Genomic DNA, 19,645 nt, shown 5'->3' with positions numbered 1-19,645 from the left:
CTGCACTCAGCTGGTTCTACTCATACCTTTCAGAAAGAACCTTTTCGGTCGCCATAGGTAACCACTGGTCTTCCATGACACAAGCTGAGGCTTAAATCAAAGGGTGACCGTGCTTTTGTCATCACAGGCCTCAACTTTGAAACAACGTACCGGAGGAGATAAGGCTGGGAGAATCAATAACTTCTTTTAAATCACTTCTTAAAACCCATTTTATAGAATTGCTTTAAAGTGATGCTGTCCTTTTATGATCTATTATGCAGTTATTTTGTGCCCATGGTTTTGTTTGTATATTTTATATATTTGTTTGTTTTCTACTGTTCTTTTTGGCTATTTGTTTGGTTTTAATTGTTTTTATGGTTTGGTCCTTTTTGTTTGGCACTATTTAACTTATGTCTGTACTTTGCTTATCTGTAGAGCACTTTGTAAACTTTGTTTTTGAAGGTGCTAAATAAATAGTTATATTATTATTATTTTATATTAGAAGTCAGTCAAAGCTGCTCTTTTCTGCAGAACTTCTAAAATACAATAGCAAACATATCAATGTGAAAAAAACTTTCAACCGTTCAATCTCTGTACCAATTATATTTGACAAAGGCAGTTGTCTTGGGGCTGTCATCACATTCACTCTGTTGAATGTCTGTCATAGGAATAGAGAAAGAGATTTTGGACAGAAATTGTATTTATTGATAATGTTGGTTTACATACAGACAAAATGAAGTAGATAGCTAAAATGACTTGACTACTGCATGATCCAATAGCAGGGTCAAATGAATGCAAGAATTCAAATTAGAATGCATGAATCATTTTCTATAAGACACTTCAAGCATAAACGAGTATGCAGTTTACATTATTGTTGAAGATAACTTTGCCATCTTTTTCAGTGCTGCACTTGCTTCTGAGCAGGTCTAGAATTCCTGCTCTGATCTCCGGGGTGAAGGACTGGTGGAAGTTTGTTTTCATTGTAAAGAAATCCAGGAGACTCTCTCTGGTCTTGCTGCTTGGGTCGAAGCACTCCGTGATGTCGAAGGAGTTGGGGATGTCGTGCTCCTCATATTTCAGACCCTGGCTCTTCAGATAGGCAATGACCTCGGCTGATGAGCGGCACTCTTTCATTTCATCGTTTGCGAGCTCCTTCTCGTAAGTCTTCCACAAGATGTCCCAACCAGAGTGAGCTGGAAATAAGGAGATTAAATAATGAAATAAATCCGGAAGAAATATATTGACAGACAATAAAAACACCAACGCTACTTATTACAGTCATGAGAGACTATTGGACGTCTGAGGATCTTGAATAACAGTCAAGAGGGCTCAACAGTCCTCAACTCAAAAATCCAAGAGGACACCAATCTTCCTTAAATGAGTAAGATGTGTTTATTTCCTCTGATATTCAATGTGCATGGTTTATTTGCAGTATAGTTGTATACATCATGTATTTACTTGTTATATTTGTGTCATTTTAGAACCAAACATACTTATTTTGTTGATAGATTTGTCACTTAAATCCTTCATTGAGTGGTACAGAAGAGGTCAAAGGGCCAAGATGAGAAGATGTAGTGTTGGCCAAAAGCTGGGGTCCAAATGCCAATGAGATACAAACATTTTGACTAAATCTTACAAGAGCACAAACCAGATGAATTGGTTTCATTCACTTCTTTGCTACTATGATACCTTTTTCATGACCCTTGAGAATGACCTCTGGAGCTGTAGGGTGATGTAGACCGTCAGACTGAACTTGGGGTTAGGAACCAATGCGACAGATTACCATTAGATTCTTTAGCATGTTGGACAAGCCAGCATGGCACTCTCATAAAATGAAGTTCCCATCCAATAACTTTGGTTTGCAGAAGCTTGCTTTGGAAAGGGGTCATCAGTGGGAAAGGGGTCATCAGTAAATCCTGAGATTCTATAATCTAGGTGGGCCGCGAGCTTCACTGACCAATCACAGTGCATGTTAATGGTCATGCTGTTAAGGTGGGGTGTGGTGTAGAGGACCCAAACGCACACTTGCACAGCAACTTCCCAAAAAAGAGCAGACTTTATTTTAAAATGCCACAAAAACATAAACAAACAAAACTGACTACGTCTTAATGTCCATCAGACAACAGGGGATCCTTTCCACCTGACGTCCTTCTCTTCAGTTCCAGTATCGGGAGAGCAACTCGACCGACCTCATGACCATGCTCCTATTCTCCAGACGCAAGAACAGCTAGGATACCTTAACGACCTGACAATCTACCGGGGAAGGCAATGGTCCTTATATCAGCTGCCTGGTGATCACCTTAAACACACCACAGCTGGGCCTAAGGAGGGGGCGTGGCAGTGGGCGGAATTCTGGGTGTGACCTTACTGACAACCCACCACATGGCCTACAACACCAACAGGAGGGAAACAAACCGGGGAGCACATACCAGGAGCAAAACAAACACCTAACACATGCGTGTTTGTTCTATAACAAGAACAGGATACTGTGGGCGGAGCCTACGACAAGAATCAATACCGTTAAAACCTCTGTACATGCTCCACCTCTGCTTCCGGGCATAAAAGCTCATGAAACGTTCACTGACATCCTGAACCCAGTATTTTCATTGTATTAAATGTGTCCATCTCATCTAGGGGTCAGCAACCGTTCTTATCCCCTGAGCCATTTTGCCCACCAAGAAAATGTGTCTGGAGCCGCACGGCAAATTTTACTATTTCAATGGTTGAACTCTTTTAAATTACAGAACATTTGTTTTTTTAATAGAAATTTTCAATCATCCATGTAAACAATGTCAACAGAGGTAATCCATACTTTTTCATGCTTAACCTTTTTATTAAATGTCTTTATCAGAAAGTTATTCAAAGCTGCTCTTTATTTCAGAGCTACTAAAATATCGAACGTGTTCATGTAATATACAGTGAAACCATTTTTTTGACTTTGAATGTCTATCATTAGAGTACAGAATGAGATTTTGGATATAAATTGTATTTATTGATGGTTTACATACACACAAAATTAGCTGCAATTAGACAATGGCTGACTACGGCATGATCCAATAGCAGGGTCAAGTGAATGCAAGAATATAAATCAGAATGGATGAACCATTTTCCATAAGACGCCTCAAGCATAAATGAGTATGCAGCTCAAATTACTGTTGAAGATAACTTTGCCATCTTTTTCAGTGCTGCACTTGCTTCTGAGCAGGTCTAGAATTCCTGCTCTGATCTCCGGGGTGAAGGACTGATAGAAGTGTGTTTTCGCTGTCATAAAATCCAGGAGACTCTCTCCGGTCTGGCTGCTTGGGTCGAAGCACTCCGTGATGTCGAAGGAGTTGGGGATGACGTGCTCCTCATATTTCAGACCCTGGCTCTTCAGATAGGCAATGACCTCGGCTGATGAGCGGTACTCTGTGATGGCATCGACAGCGAGCTCCTTCTTGTAAGTCTTCCACAAGATGTCCCAACCAGAGTGAGCTGGAAATTAAGAGATTAAATAATGAAATAAATCTGGAAGAAATATATTAACAGACAATAAAACACCAATGCTTTTTATTACAGTCATGAGAGACTATTGGACGTCTGAGGATCTTGAACAACAGTCAAGAGGGTTCAACAGTCATCAACTCAAAAATCCAAGAAGACACAGTTCTTCCTACACAGAATATGAGTAAGTATCGGGCTTAGTAAGATGCAAATCACATGCATGTCACAACAATGACAAACCCTGGTTTACAGCAGAATTTAGAAAGCTACGGCTGCACAAGGCTCAGGTATTTAGGAGTGGGTACAAGGCCTTGTACAAACAGGGAAAATACAGGTTTAGCAAGGCGGTGAGAGACGCTAAACTACTATAACTGAGAAACTGCAACACCAGCTCTCAGCAAGTGACTCTGCTTCCGTCTGGAGAGGCCTCAGACAGATCACAAAAACAAGCCTAAAAACCCCTACTCTATAAATGACCTCTGCCTGGCAGGGTCATGCTTCTATCCCACCCTTTCCAGCGTCCCAACCCCTTCCCCAGTGACAACTCTCTCTATTCTCGAGAGAGACATTAACAAGCTGTGCTGGTCAGCTTTCTCTGGTGTTCACAGACATCTTCAACACCTCCCTTGAGACATGCCACGTACCAGCCTGCTTCAAGGCCCCCACCATCATCCTTGTCCCTTAAACCTATCACAGGACTAAATGACGACAGGCCCGCTGCCCTGACCTCTGTGGTCATGAAGTCCTTTGAACGCCCAGTCCTGTCCCACCTCAAACCCCTCACTGACCCACTCCTGGACCCCCTGAAGATGCTGTCAACATGGCCCTCAACTTCATCTTCCAGAATCTGGACTCCCCAGGAACCTAAACAGGATCCTTTTTGTAGATTTGAGCTATGCCTTCAACACCATAATCTTGTCTCTGCTGCATCGCAAGCTCGCTCATAACAGAACATACACTTACAGTACATTTGTTCAAAGTCCTGTTATCTGTTTGTTTGTGCACTTTATTCAGAAACAGGTGAGGAAGAAGAATGGTGGGAAACAGTCTGGAACATGTAGTTCTACTGACCTGCTTCAACTATGATCATCAGCCTGCCATTGTTCTTCAGGAGGCTGCGGTAGAATGTGATGGTACCAGCCAGGTTTTCCACATAGTAGATCATCTGTTAAGGAGAGAGTTGGGAGCAACCTTTAATTTGATGTTTTGATTTGCGCTTAAAGTGTTTCCTAACAACGTAGTTTTGTCTGGGGAAATGGTATTATGTGAATACTTTAGGGACTGCTAAATATATCTCATGGCATACACAGAGTGAGATGAATTCATCATTATGACATTGTTAAACTGAAGATAAATGTATTAATACCTGAACCATTTGTATGAAGTCAAATTTCTTCATTTCTCCCTTAGCTTTGACTTGTTTTTCATAGTTCTCACTGCCCATCAAATGCCAAGCAAATTGGATCTTCTGAAGGTTGGTGGTCTTTGCAACCAAAGCTAGAAGTTGTACAAAAAAACAGATAATGCAGACAATCCAACTAAGAAACACTGTATATACACAGTGAGAACATGCAATATAACAGATGACAATAGCTACAACAGAAACACATATTACGATCAGATGAAGGCAATAAAGACACAAATAGAAATCTAAAAATCAGAATACAAAATCACTCTGTTTACTACCTTTGAAGTTGTCTGTGAGCTCAGCACTGCCCTCCACAATGTCAGTAGTGATCGGGACAGCAGGGAATGTAGACTGCAGCAGAGTGAGTATCTGCACATCCACCTCCCCTGGAAGAAACCAGGACATCTTTAGACTTTAAAGACCTGTTCCTTCAGTGTAATGCTGCTGCATTGTGAAAACTCAGGATTCGGGCACTCAAGAGTGGGGACACGGACTTGTACAAACAGGAAAAATGCAGGTTTAGCAAGGCGGTGACAGACGCTGAACTACTAAACCTGAGAAACTGCGTGTGTGTGTTGGAAAGGGAGAGGTGGTGTTTGTTCTACAGACAGACATTTTAGATAAGAAAAATGACTTTGATGTTGGTGCTGTTCAAACATGCATCTTTTAGTGTCGCAGAGTTGAGACTGCAAGCACTTTGACCAACGTTTCCTCCTGTAACCCAGAAATGTCCCGTCTACTCAAAGGGCTAGTTCAAATTTTTGACAATTTCTTGGGATCTATCATCTTAAAACGAATACTTTATATGCCTGAAATATAAGTGATGGGGCATACATTTAACAAATGTGTTACTTTGTAAAATTTATTTAAATATTGTATGATATTATAAGTAAATATGAGGCTTTAGACTGATATTTAGTGAATAGCAATTGGAAGCACTTTTCTACTACATTTAACATTGTAAAATATTACGTACAATTGTGAGATTTCTTTCATACTTTCTTCTCTTTGACTTGAACCTCAAACGATCTTGCTTCACAAGATGAGAGGCAAGGATATACGTGTACATAGTGGGGGAATGCTTGCTTGAGATTCGAGAGGAGTATTACCCATAGAGTCCAGGAGAGGGTGACTGTGGCTCAGTGGTTAGCATTCCAGTCAATCAATCAGAGGGCAGGTGGTTCGCACCCTGCTCTGCTAACCCACGTTGATGTGTCCTTAAGCAAGACACTTTACTCCTAATTGCTCCCAGTTGCTGTTTATATAGAGTAAAAACGGAATTTGATTTACATCAAAAAAGTCAGCTTAATGTAGAGGGCACAGCTTTTGGGTTTAGAACTAGGGTCACGATATTGTGAACTTTGTAACTGGCGCTCCTCTCGTCAACCCACTTGTGTTTGTTCTCAGTTTAGTTTGTCTCAGCCTGCTCTCTGTTTGTTTCCTGGTTATTTTTTGCAACCAGCTTTTTGTTATCAACGCTCGCCTTTGTTCATTTCATGTCCTGACATGTCTTTTTATTTGGGTCCACATTTGGACCTGAAACCTTATCACAATGTTTATATGGGGCAATTTGAATTAATAAACTCTGGGCATTTTTTTTTTTTTTTTTTACATCAAAGCCAACTATGGAGGGGGGTTGAGGGGGGGTGAAATGAAATCAATTTCGATGGCATCATTATGATCAAAATCAAGGTAGAGAGCATTTTCCACTGAGCTACTTCTTGGAGAACATAAACCACACGATAATGCAATCCCTTACACTCGTGGAGCTTTGCCACGGCACACAACAGTTTGTAACCGAGCCAAAGTGACTTCTACAAACCACAACATGTGTCCAAGCAACAGTTACCAGTTGCTGTATCTCGTCACATACCTCCACCACTTCCAACACCAAGAACATCCAGGCTGCTTTTGTCTAATCCGATTCTGCAACATATGAGAGGTGGAAAAGTAAAAGGATAAAATTGTTACTTAAAATTAAAAGACAAAAGTGAATTAAAAAATACATAACAAGACACAGTAGAAACACTTTACAGTATATATGCGTGTGGTTTAATTTGATGTTGACTTCACTTTCCATTCTATTACACAGAAAACAGGGTCTTAACCCTCAGCTCCAATATCATTAGCTTTTATATATACATATTAACATATTTATTTGTATATATATATTTTGTGTCTAAAAGTATTGTATTTATACTTTTATAGCGGAAAAGTACACATTCTAATTTCTTTTCTGATTTGTTACTATTGCTCTACTGACGTGCAGACAGTGGACGATGACATTTCCATATTTCTATTGGAGTTGCAGCTTGTTTATGGCCATAGTGAGAATGTCCTGACAAACACGTTCAGTTCAGCAATCAGAGCCTTTCCTCTTGTAAGTTACCTTTTAAATTCTCCTGGCAAGAGGTTGTGAAGACATTGGAAAATGGCCTTGTGTTCTCCCGAGTGTTGTAAATAGAACTGAAAACTTTTCGCACAACCGCCATCATAACAAGTCGTCTTTGCTTCCTCAGCCATGACTGCTTCCTGCAAAGCGTTACACACACAGTGGTTAGAAACCGTAACAATGATTTATGCATTTAAAAAACACAACTATTTAAAGACGATCTGCAAATACGACCAATTACCTTTAAGATGCGGAGAGTAAGGACAGAGAGACGACTGTTTTCCAGTCTTGTGCAGTTATAGAGTCGCAAGGCCCCTCCCACTGGCTGGCGCATACAAACTCACGTGACGTACTGTTACGTAACTCTTGAAAGATGAACTTTGTCTGCGCACCAGAGCCAGCTGGTTTTTGGGTTTTGTTTTTTATTTCCAGTGGCTATTTTGAAATCAGTCGTTCACAAGTATCTTAGAGATTCTCAGAAATTAGTCTCAAATGTTTAGTGTTTCTGGTGTTGTTTTTACAAGCCCAGAGCTTTCGTATTTCACTTGGATGTGGCTGAAATCGGCCCAAGTTCTAGGGCAACAGCATGTTTTGAACATAAGTAGCAAAGTGGCCCGGAAAGTATCTTCTAAACTGTTCACACAAGACAAAATAATCCCACTAATCCTCATAAGTATCTGCACCAGAAGCAGAGCACCAACGTGTAAAATATTTTGAGCAAACTCAACACACTTATGTTTGTCCATTTTTTTTCCAGTTGCAAAATCTCCACCTTTATGCTCCATCAACATTGTCTACTTTTAGAACTGCTTGATTTGACCTTAAACACCACTTTCAGCAGAACCTAGGAAAAGCAAAAATGTTCTCTGGCCCTTAACTGTGAAAACAAGATGCAACAATAGCATTTCAAGACTTGCAGGCTATCCATACCAGTATGAACTGCAGTTGATGGTGTCCGTGAGGTTATCCACATAGTAGATCTTCTGCGAAGAAAGAGTTATGGGGGACTGGTATTGTGACCTTTTTGATTGAAATTGATATCATGCAATCCCAGAGCAATGTGTTTAACCATAGACACTTCAGAGGATACAAATATGATTATTTTTAGCTCCAATCTTTTGACAGGCGTCTGTTTGGCAGAAACGGTTCTGCTGATTACCTCCCTGGTGAATTCATGCAGCAGCTGAGAACTTTGTGGACAGTTAAGTAAATCTCAAGTGAGTCACAGGAAAGGATTGTACACGTTTATATACTCACTTTCAAGGGTTGTACAAAAGAGTTGTATATTTAGTCACAATATCACAACAGCAGTCGTTGCAGACACACATGGCAATCCCTACTCTAGTGAGTTCTACTTTCTAAATTGATTATCACAAAATCTATATATAGTCATTATCGTTATACACTCTTTATTGGCAGAATCGTTTCTGCAGATCTGCTCCTCACCGTATTCCAGCAGTAGCGCAGGATTTAGGGGAAGCTAGCTATATCTCACTGCTTCCGGAAATTGAGACACTTGTCATGACATGACTTGAAAAATCAACGAAAATAATAGAGCTCATTTTATCAAACTTAACAGCTCAATCTGCATGCAAAATTAAACGTTCAATTTATCTTCATATTTCTAAAGTAATATGATCCAATGGGAGCAATATGGCGATAGGGTTGGTAGCACAGCCTGCCAGCTGTAGCCCATTAAAAATGATATCATGATGGAATATGAAGCTAATGTCTGAACTTCCCATTTTGTGGTTCATGACACTTAAACAAAATGTGTTTGGTTGAAAAAAACTAAAACACAATCAATAAATTTTTTATTTTTCACAAGCACAGATAAAATCAAGACATAATAATCGGTATCAACCTATAACATAAATGTTCTAACAAAACAGAACGGATCATGTAATACAAGGCATAGGCCAACAATGTGTTACACTCTTTCAAATTATAAATTGTACGTTGTTCAACAAGCACCTTTAACTACAAGTATGTTAATCTGCTGCAAATTTCACCTTCACTATATGAACCGCTTGTTTTTAAGTAAGCGGATCGATGACTATCACTCCAAGGTTGTTGTTGAAGATAACTTTACCGTTGGACTCCACGCTACAGTCGGGGTGCCGAAGTAACTCTAAAACACCTGCTTTTAGTTCAGAGGAGGCTGTCTTACTGAAGTGCAGCACCTCAGTGAGAAAATCAAGCAGAAGTTCTCCCTTTTCATCCCCCTCGGTGAAACACTCGGTGATATCCATTTGAGAAGGCAGCTCGTAGCTCTGGTAGCTCACCCCCCCGGAGTCCAGGAGGCTTTTGATGTCTCCGGTGGTCACACACTGACTTATTTCTTGGTTACAGAGTTCGTCACTGTAGGTCCGCCAAAGCTTTCCCCAACCGCTCTCACCTGTAAAAGACGACCTGAAATCAAGACTAAAAGTAGCTGCTCCATGAGCCTGTACTTTGGCTGAGCTGAGCATTGAGGTACAAGCTGATGTCAGCATGCTAAGATATTCACAATGACAATGCTCACAGAAGAAAAGGGCTTCTCCGTTCATCTTTCAGCCCACACATTTGCCCACATGCTAAAAATGTTCCTGTTGTCTGGTTGATGGTGGCCAATCTCACTCTCTCCTCGAGGGGTTTGACATTATCAACTCGCTGTTCTGCAGAGAGGCATGTTGGCTTCATACTTTTAACACAGTTGAGTCGTTTGGCTTGAATAGAAAACTAAACTTGTCATGTTTCATCAATTGATTACACAATGTGCAGAGCCGGTTGAAAATTTGCCTGTTGATAACAGGCGGAATCTGGCCGTGGTGTCACTGCCTGCAGCTTTCTCCAGAACTGCTCATAAAAAACACTTCACACTCAATGCTGCATTTCCTCGAGTGCTCAGCAATACTCAATTTAATACTATTCTAACTCATTGTTCCCTGAACTAACTTAAACAAGTTCCCCAATGCACTTCAAAAATAAGCGGTAAACTAATTACTTACTGGGCAAAGCAGTACTAAAAAATAGCGCAGGGATGTGATGAGTAGATGTATTTTGATAGCAGTACGGTTATAAGTTAGTTTTGGGAAAAAACATACACAATTTGAGTTGCAATGGCAAAGTGCCGCTGTTCATGTGTCCATGCGTGCTCATTGTCTCCAGGGAAGTGAAGAAAAGTTCAGTTGTAACGTTATCTATTCATGTAGCATTAGCAGGCTACACCCAGGATCCAGCAGCAAAAGTGAATTGCAATGCTTAGTAATTCAAAGTCTATTCATATTGAACATGTCCAAATGTCACGGGATCCTAGTTTAACATGTTAGCAGGCTAGCATTTACTAATTTGCAGTCAATATAAGTAGGAATGAGACTGATGGGAATGTCATTAGTTTTGCAGGTATTTAATAATGAGCTAAGGTAAAGATACGCGACCCTAGTTTTGGTGCTAGTGTCAATGGATCACCAAAGTCATTAAAATACATAATATTGCATTAACGAATATCGGTGTCATCCAATCCATCTTCTGAATGTTAAGATATTAAACTTAACTAAAAACTTTGCCTCGTTGGGAGGCACCAGTGGAAAAGCCAGGGCATCACAGAAGATACATCCGACTGACTTTATACGGAAATGATACATACAATGAATGTATGTATCATAGTATTCATTTTTAGATTGAATAATGTTGGAAGAAAAAATTACTCACGCTTAATCATTTACTGTTTCACCGTTATATTCAGACTTCTCATCTTACTGTCTCTGTTTAATGTTACACACAAACTCAGCATGTCTCCTGACAGCAGTGAGACTGGGGAATCTGTATGTTTCTGTCTGAAGGAACGAGCAGTTCCTTTGTTATCGTATGACCATTTCTTGCAAACCGCTCTATGGGACGAAGGGAAAGGTTCCCGATTAGGCCGAAGACGTCATGAGGGTTTCTGTTAGTGGGTCATGATGAGTATTTAAGATGTGGTTCTTTGAGAGATCTTGGAGCAGTCTTGGATATGCAATTTGTCCATCATGTTGTACTTCTGACTCTGCTCCTTCCTTGCAACGAATAAAAGTTCCTGTTTTAATGATTTTCGAGTGAATTTTTCTAACAAATAAATTGCTGGTTTAAATACATCTACTGGTTTTCATCCCAATATATTAAAGATGTATCCGTACTAGGCATACCGGCTCTACACAGCAAAAATAAGCCCAAGACTCAGGGAGAAGGAAAAGATTAAATGTCTTGATAGTTTGAGATAAAATCCACCCACTTACCAGACACTAGAATGATAAGAAGCTTCCCGTTCTTGTCCAGGAGACTCCTGAAGAAGCTCATGGTAGCTCCAGGATCCTTCACGTAGTACAGCATCTGTCAAATTCACAGCAGATAACGAGCTGGTAACTGTATTCATGGTGCACCCAATTATTACGTTACGCTAGACGGATGTTCTAATGGGATTAATTGCTGTGGAGCACTGCCGGAAGAATATGACCTAGATGTGTCAAAAATACAGTTTGTGGGCCAGAGGCGCTACATTGGCACAACACAAACCTGTATCATGTGAATGAAGTCAGCCTTCTTCGTCATCTTTTTCCCTTTCCAGTGCTCCTCAAACTCAGTGGCAGTCATCTGGTTCCAGGTAAATTTGATGTGATCTAAACCTGGTTTCTGTGACACCACAACTGCATCAATAGACACAAAACAGAGTTATGGAATTGGATGGAAACATCATTATCACAATATTGTGACAACATCAAAAAACAATCTGTATTGTGACAACATGTTGCTTTGTGTAATCTCCATTACATATAACAGGAAAGCATAACATAACTAATTCAACAACAATCTGCATTATTACTTACAATTCCCTGTGTTACACAGTAATAGTAACACTAACATTGTATTGTAGTGCTTCCATTGACTATTTTTCTTATAGGACATAACAGTTGCTTGTCACACTGTTGACTCATTTATATGTTGCACCTCAGTTGAAGGAGTGATCCTCAGAATGAAGAGCAGACTAATTACATATTCAACATCTTCTAGTTATGGACTGGGAACCAGCTGATGCTCAGCCATGAAGGATGTCGGATGTTCTGAAAACCCTTCTGCAAATTGCTTAAATTTAAAGTTATGTTTGTCTGTGTTTCGTTCCATGAATGCTGTGTTTAATGTTTAAATTCCATTTAGAAATAAATAATTAAGCAACTTCTGCAGATAAATCATAGATATGTGTCTATGATTTCATTTGTCCATGAAATATCTATGATTTTAAATCATAGATATTTGTTTAAGTAAAATATTGTATCCTAATTATTTGATGAAATGTTTTTTGTTTTGTCCGCTGTAGATCTTTTTTTAAATTATTCTAATTATTCTTATAAATTGATTTTAATTATTAAAACGTCTTTCAATTTTTCCATGCCGTGCACGGTATCATTTTGTCTCTCTGATTGCAAAGTTTAAAAATCTGACCTTTATTATGTTCCAAAGTTACTTAGATAAATGAATAAAAGCAATTGTTCTCGTCTAATCCTGGCCAGATAATGGGAAAAATGATTAGAGCGACCATGATCCATCTCCTGTTATAATAGAATGAATATTATAGTCTGCTGCTCTCTGAAGGCGTCAACCAAGTACTTGGCTTACCATCACAATATCTGGTTAATTCTGATCAATATTGATCACAATATTGAATAATAATTACAATAATGATATCAACAATCAATTAACTTCATAAAAACTGTTTCATAAAGGTCATATTTCCCAACAGATACAATTGGGGTAAAAAAAAAAAACAACTCTACAACTGTGATGCATCACAAACCTACTTTCTGCCCAGGCATAACCTTGTATTACAATAAATGTACAAGTTTCCCAGAGTTGTGTTTTGCTATAATGAAGCAAAGTATGAGGTGGATCCCAGTGTTCATTTGTCTAATCACATTCCAGGAGTTCATTTGTGTGGTGAACTTATTTTTTCCAACCTGCCTTATTAACTTCCTGCGTACTGTACTGTAATCTGTTATATTTCATATATAGATAAATATACACACATATATACATATATACACACATACATCATTTGGAGCTGGATGGGATTCAGTGTTAGTTTCAGATAATTCAGAAAAGTGGATGTGGGTATATATATATATATATATATATATATATATATATATATATATATATATATATATATATATATATATATATATATATATATATATATATATATATATATAATTTTTACACAGTGTACATTTTGTGTGTGTGTGTGTGTATAGGTGAAATACGTGTGTGCCCATAAAGACTGTACCTTTGTAGTTCTGCAGCTGAATGCTGCTGGGCTCCACCACCTCGTTATCCACTGTCACCCCTGGGTGCTTCAGACGGAGCTCAGAGAGCATCTCGAGGTCAATCCCACCTACAGGTTCCAATACAGTTTGTATTTCATAAACCACCTTTCTCTTCTTGCAATTAAAATGCTGACCGTGTCTCTCCACACTAGCCAAACTGTTTCATAATAAAAAAAACTACAAAAAGCTCACTCTACTGGATCTGGAGGTGTGTCTGCACACTATATTTAGTCAACCTGCGTATCATCTCAATTCAAACATGGCTGCAGATTTAAGCAGTAAAATAGTTAACAGCATTTGTCAGTTTAGCAGAAAAACACACATCCAATGTGTGTTTTTCAAAAGTTCAAAACCAGAGCGTGATCACTATAATATTTATTTAATTATTATTGAGCTGCAGGCAGGTGATTTTGTTCTAGTTCTTATTATAGCTGACAAGTTGTCACGTACGGGAGTAAATCCAAGCCAAGGAGCTGATTTGGACAGGCGGTGAGTCTTTCTGATTAGATAGAATAATACCTTGCGGGGGAGTAGTCCTAATGGATTTTACAGTCCATTAGAGAATCAGTAGCCTCACTTCATTGCGATACTGACATGACAGCTCAGGTAAATTAAAAGAATTAGCATTGATATAAGTGAAGGGTAATAGCACTCATGGGCACATACTGTAGTGTCAGGAACACATTATGTATGTATGATGAGTGCTGGAAATAAATTGCAGTAAAAAGCACAGACAGACGTCCCTTTGTCTGCGACTAAGGTCCAAACTTTATCGGACTACTGGACGGATGCATACAAACTCTTGGCAGCAATACCACGGGTAAAGGTCTTTAAGGTCACACCAATAAATGACAGAAGGCCAATAGGAAGAGTTACAGCAGGCTGATCCACCAACGCCCTCTCACTTCTGCTGTCTGTCACAGTCACACAGCGCATACGATAGGTTCAACAGTAAAAGTGTTCTACACCTTCTGCACTTACCAGCTCTGCTCCCAACTCCTATGACATTTATGTGGGACTTTCCATTTCCAATGCTGAGGAAGAGAGCAGGGAAAAAAGCACTTTGAGTCTTCAGAACAGTCAAGTCTTGAAATTCACATCCTCCAACCCGCCGAATGTGGGACACATTTTAGGGCTTGTAACTGTCAATTTTGCCTGACACGTGTGGGATGTTCTGGTATAGCGTGTGAAGCGTCTCCGATGCAGAGGCAGATCACACTTTCCGATTCACATGTGGGGTGTATACCTCCAGATGCCTCCCCGGTGAGCTTCTGAGACAGCCACAGGGTTCAGCTCTCTGCACCTGCCATTGGCCTCACACGGCGAAGGCTTGTATCAACATTGACAAATGTGCAAGTAAACCTTCCGCAAACACTCAATCAATGCCGTTCACATTCACACACCTTACTGAATTGGTTCATCTTTGTATATTCACGGTTTGGTAACAGTAAGAAACAACAAGGTAAAACATGTATATTATAACAACTAAACATAATATTCGCTTTCAGTTGTCATGATAAGTCGATTTGAAAAGGTTATGTTGCTTGAGTCTCTTTGTGCTTCACTTCCTCACACTGTATCTTATCACATCTATGTTTTCACATACTTGACAGTGTAATTGGCTGAGGTGTGTACGCTCCTTTTTCTGATTACATCTGAAGGAAGAATTTGAAGTTGTTTGACAGATAAATGCTTATGAGGTACAGTCTAATGAGCACAAACTTTCTTCCAGCAAAGGAACGACATCACACTTCCCAGAGTTCTGTTTGGAAATAATGAGAGATGGAGTATGACGAGGTTCCTCCTGAGTGTTAATCAGCCTTTTTTTAATTATCTGTCATGTTAGTCACAATTCAGGAGTTAAATGGAAGTGATTTTTTTTCCCTCCTCAATCTGCCTTCTTCTTCTCTTACCTATTACTTTATTGTATTCTGTACAATATTTTTTTCTTTGTTTCCTAAGGGTTAAGACCAGTTTATACCAGGTTTAAGGTTTAAGACTAGGGCTGCGGTCGAATAGTCAAATAATCACCTCGTAATGTCTAAACCTAAGCACTTTTCCTTGACCTCTGTGGAAAGGTCACAGGGTCAAGGAAAGATGGTAAGGAGAATTCATATGGAGTTAGAGAAAGAGAAATGCGGTGTTTAGAGAATCCGACTCCACTTTTACAAAGCGACGTAGTTATGACGCGACGGCAGGCGATGTTCGTGACGTCCCTCTGTCTGCAGCGGTGAAACTACAACGATTCGAACCACAATAAAGCACATCTTAAATACTTAATCTGTCTTCTTACAGTGTTGTGTTATGCAGACGATTTAAACAACCTGGTTCATATATTACTTTATTAACAAGGTTGGAATAGAAATTAACGAATTAATATGAAAGTAACACCAAGGGATTTTACACAGAGTACAAAGTTACTAAACTGATTTTTCAGTTTCAAACCAACTGAATTAAATACGTTGACCCACTAACGATGTGTGTCATATGTGTGTCTCATATCCATTTATGTTGTTCTAGTTTATATGCAGATTATAATCTGATCATAAAAATATGCAGACAACAGTTTATGAAACACCACACAACTTGATAGTGCTTTATTGTAATGTAACAAAATAGTTGATTAAAAAGATGATAATCATAAACAAAAAAAATTACCAAAAAGGACTATTCGACCGCAGCCCAGGTTTACAGTACCAGTAATCTGTTTTTAAAATGTACAATGCTGAACATCTAAAAGATTAAAAAGTAACTTGTCAGTGTTTTATTTTGGGCAACTATAACTATACATTGCTTCTAATTGATCACACATTTATTATTGGGTCGTTCTTTTACTGAATATCTTGTTAATTATCACCCGCCATATATGGATATAGTATACTATATACCAATATATACATATTGTCGGATGTATCAGGCGTTATATCTGTTTACAGTAAAATAAACTCCAAAAATATTGGGGAACCTAAATATAAACTATTTTAATAGACCACATTGCATTGCACATTATTGGATATGATATTGTCAATGGTTGGAGAGAGAGAGAGAGAGAGAGAGAGAGAGAGAGAGAGAGAGAGAGGGAGAGAGAGAGAGAGAGAGAGAGAGAGAGTGTGTGTGTGTGTGTGTGTGTGTGTGTGTGTGTGAGTGGCAGATTACCTGGCCAGTATATCTGGCAGCATGTTGTGGATGAAGTCCCGCATACACTGATGCTCAGAGGAGCGCTCCAGAAAAAGCTGGAAGCTTTTCTGGTATCTGCTATCATCATTTACCAGACTCGTCAGTGGAGATGCCATGGCAAATAAACTGGCAAAACAATGAACAAATCGGAGAATATTCTCATCAACAAAGAGAGTCAGAACAGTAATCTCTAAAACGTGTTGTTTTTGTCCTTTAAATGTGCAGAAGCTGTTGTCCAGCTCGTGGTACTGTGACGCCTGAGTAAGGAGGTTACAGTTGCTGTCAGATTTATCATCAACAACAACTATTCAATTTAACCAAATAATGTGTAATTTAAGTGTATGTAGTTTTCCTGTCGTAGCTCGAACTTCCTTATTGCACTCACTTCATTATACAACAGAATGCAGCCATTAGATATTGATTCCCCCCATTTTGCTTTTCTTCAATCGCGGTACAGCTGCTTCAACTTCTGCTCTCAGTGTGCTGAATCGGTTGCTAAACCACCTGATTTAAATACAAAATAAGAAGAAGAAAAAAAAAACCGAACAATCCGTCGGATTGCTCTTATTGTCGACCGTGAGACCGCTGGACCGGAACCAAGTCTCCGTGCAGCTGCACCTGTTTGCCACCGTCGAAGAGGAGTCCGACAGCGGCGGAAAAACAAACACACAGCAGCCAAACGCACAGATCGATACGCAGCCCGTCGCGTCCGATCGATGTGTGAGTGCGTGTGTGTGTGTGTGTGTGTGTGTGTGTGTGTGTGTGTGTGTGTGTGTGTGTGTGTGTGTGTGTGTGTGTGTGTGTGTTGATCGGAATAGTTGACGTCACAGCGGCTGTTCTCTTGTGTTGTCATATTCTTTGTGCATGTGGGGTTTAAAACGCGACATCGTCCACTTACATGTCGTGCAGGAGGGAGTCCAGAGAGGTCTGAGGGCTGGAATAAAACCCTCCCACTAAGCATAAGCCTCGCTTCCTTGAAGGAGAGTCCCCGAGGTACGTCAAAGGAAAAGCAACCCGGTGACGAAACACCACGTCGATAAACTACAAGCGACATTTACGCCCATTGGGAAAAACAAACAATTATGAAAAAAATGTTTGCACATTGCTTAATTAGCATGAGCAAACATTCAAGTACAAACAAAGAATTATTGAGGGAGATTAATCATTGTTCTGATATCTGTAAGTAAATAACGTGACAATCTGAGCGGCATGTTTGCCTTGGTGAATATTCGCATTATAGGTATCTTCATATCACATGAATTTCCATACATGCTTTTAACAGGGAGAGTCTTATTAGCATTTAGTATGAAATACTAATGATACAAAAACATTTTTGCATGCAAAGTGTTTCCATTGGTATCCATTCATTCACTATAGGCTACAGAATGCAAATAAGCTTCCAACAACCCGCTCAACTGAAGTAATCCACCATGACTGCCAGTTTTAGTTGTCAAACAACATGTTTGTTGCACATTAACACAGTACAAGCCCGCACTTCTGCGTTCCAGAATAAAGAGAATGTAACTTTGACTATGTGACTGTGATTTATTTCAAGTCTCAGCAAGCTGCATGGACAGATCTTTTTTTAAAGTCAAAGACATTTCAGCGTGCTTTGATCAGCAGCAATGTGGGGTATGGCATTCTAATCATGCTCAAAAAGATTACAATAATCAAGGCAGATGGGATATATTGTATACATTCCCAACAAAGGATGATCAGTCTGGGATTAAAACAAGACTCAAGCTTCAGGGAAAGATTATGAGAGGAATGTTTCTTGGCACGTCCATGTCCCCCAGATTTCCCAGTCGTCGTAACGTCAGATAGGAAATAGGCCAGTAACCCTGATCGGGTTGTAAATGGGCCACAGACCTTATCTGATAATATCAGAGACCAGGGAGTGAATGCTGGAAGGAGATTTTAGTCAGATAAGATTTGGTTGCCAAAAGTTTATAATGTAATTGTTTAGACTCTGAAATTTAAATTTTTCGACATGTGCCCCTCTGAATGTGAATATTTCTCAAGGACATGAGTGCATCCTCATGCTGCGTACACAACAAAAGCGTTACTTCATTCTCAAGTGACAACCCCACCACCTATTAGAGAAATAGTTTACAGACTTTGTTTCTTCAATTCACACAATACCACCAATTTAAACATTAAAAAACATCTTTTCTTGTGATTAAAAGTGATTTTACTTTGGGTTTACGTTATGTCATTGTATCTAAAAACAGAGGATAACAGCAATATAGACATCATAAATTCTCACGTAATGTTTCATTGGAAAATCATATTTTCTGGCCCTTTGAGAAGGTGGAACATTTGGCTTGTAGGATACTATATAGCCAGAACATGAACTAAAACTAGGAAACTTTATTTATTAATGTTTCCTTCCTTCATTGGTTCAGAGTTCAAACTTCAGAGTCTCTTTATATGAGCATGCTCTATCTTATCTATCCGAGATAGAGGATGTACTCCATGTGTCACCTCCGTGCTTTCAGATCACAAGGTGCTAATCTTCAAATATCAAGGACAACTGGAAACATTGAGTGAACACTGAGAAAACACTCTTGCGCGTTCGTTGTCCCCAGAATGTTAAACCGAAAAGACAAGCAAGCGGACGAAAGATTATTTTTCTAAGCTTCACGCCTTTGGATCGAACTTCCTTTTGCAACTGATGAAGCTGAAATTCTGTCTGATTCAGTACCAGAAAGATATCAAAGTAAAGCAACTGACTGTCTGTCTCTCACACACACTATATGTATAATGCTGCACATACACCAACAATCAATGACGGAATAATGTCTGTACACAATTTAGTAGTAGTTGTTGAGGTATTTAATTCTTTATCAAAGTGGAGGACCACGCTACAGA

General features: G+C 39.3%; 2 protein-coding genes across 3 annotated transcripts; both read right to left on the bottom strand.

Annotated features, from left to right (window-relative positions):
• Positions 1-2,944: 2,944 nt before the first annotated feature.
• LOC137782997 (histamine N-methyltransferase A-like) lies at positions 2,945-7,578 on the bottom strand. The gene is made up of 7 exons (XM_068572731.1): positions 7,504-7,578; positions 7,260-7,402; positions 6,744-6,796; positions 5,149-5,256; positions 4,829-4,959; positions 4,534-4,627; positions 2,945-3,453 (listed from the first exon to the last, which is right to left on the bottom strand). Exons 2-7 carry the CDS (start codon positions 7,391-7,393, stop codon positions 3,101-3,103), a joined length of 873 nt encoding a protein of 290 aa, XP_068428832.1. The 5' UTR covers positions 7,394-7,402; positions 7,504-7,578; the 3' UTR covers positions 2,945-3,100.
• A 1,024-nt stretch (positions 7,579-8,602) lies between these two features.
• On the bottom strand, positions 8,603-17,743 carry LOC137783004 (histamine N-methyltransferase-like). Of its 2 annotated transcripts, none has more exons than XM_068572742.1 (7): positions 17,673-17,743; positions 16,754-16,900; positions 14,579-14,631; positions 13,558-13,665; positions 11,793-11,923; positions 11,516-11,609; positions 8,603-9,660 (listed from the first exon to the last, which is right to left on the bottom strand). In XM_068572742.1, the coding sequence occupies exons 2-7, from the start codon at positions 16,888-16,890 to the stop codon at positions 9,299-9,301; spliced, it is 885 nt and encodes a 294-aa protein (XP_068428843.1). In that variant the 5' UTR covers positions 16,891-16,900; positions 17,673-17,743; the 3' UTR covers positions 8,603-9,298. The 2 variants fall into 2 exon arrangements, with proteins under 2 accessions (XP_068428843.1, XP_068428841.1); XM_068572740.1 differs by lacking the exon at positions 17,673-17,743 and adding an exon at positions 17,160-17,441.
• Between the last annotated feature and the right edge of the window lie 1,902 nt (positions 17,744-19,645).

The sequence above is a fragment of the Clinocottus analis genome, unplaced genomic scaffold, assembly GCF_023055335.1.
Source record: "Clinocottus analis isolate CAN_PGR_092001 unplaced genomic scaffold, fCliAna1.0.p SCAF_12, whole genome shotgun sequence".
Lineage (NCBI taxonomy): Eukaryota > Metazoa > Chordata > Actinopteri > Perciformes > Cottidae > Clinocottus > Clinocottus analis.
The sequence above is the reverse complement of the archived record's forward strand: the minus strand, read 5'-3'. Positions and strand labels throughout refer to the sequence as shown.

Coding starts and splice junctions, on each gene's coding strand:
- LOC137782997 (XM_068572731.1), bottom strand. CDS start 7,393: ATGGCTGAGGAAGCAAAGACGACTTGTTATGATGGCGGTTGTGCGAAA. Junction 6,797..7,259: donor TTGCCAGGAGAATTTAAAAG/GTAACTTACAAG, acceptor CATATGTTGCAG/AATCGGATTAGACAAAAGCA. Junction 5,257..6,743: donor TGGTGTTGGAAGTGGTGGAG/GTATGTGACGAG, acceptor GGTTTCTTCCAG/GGGAGGTGGATGTGCAGATA.
- LOC137783004 (XM_068572740.1), bottom strand. CDS start 17,185: ATGGCTGCATTCTGTTGTATAATGAA. Junction 13,666..14,578: donor AGGAGTTGGGAGCAGAGCTG/GTAAGTGCAGAA, acceptor TGGAACCTGTAG/GTGGGATTGACCTCGAGATG. Junction 9,661..11,515: donor TCTTATCATTCTAGTGTCTG/GTAAGTGGGTGG, acceptor CGTCTTTTACAG/GTGAGAGCGGTTGGGGAAAG.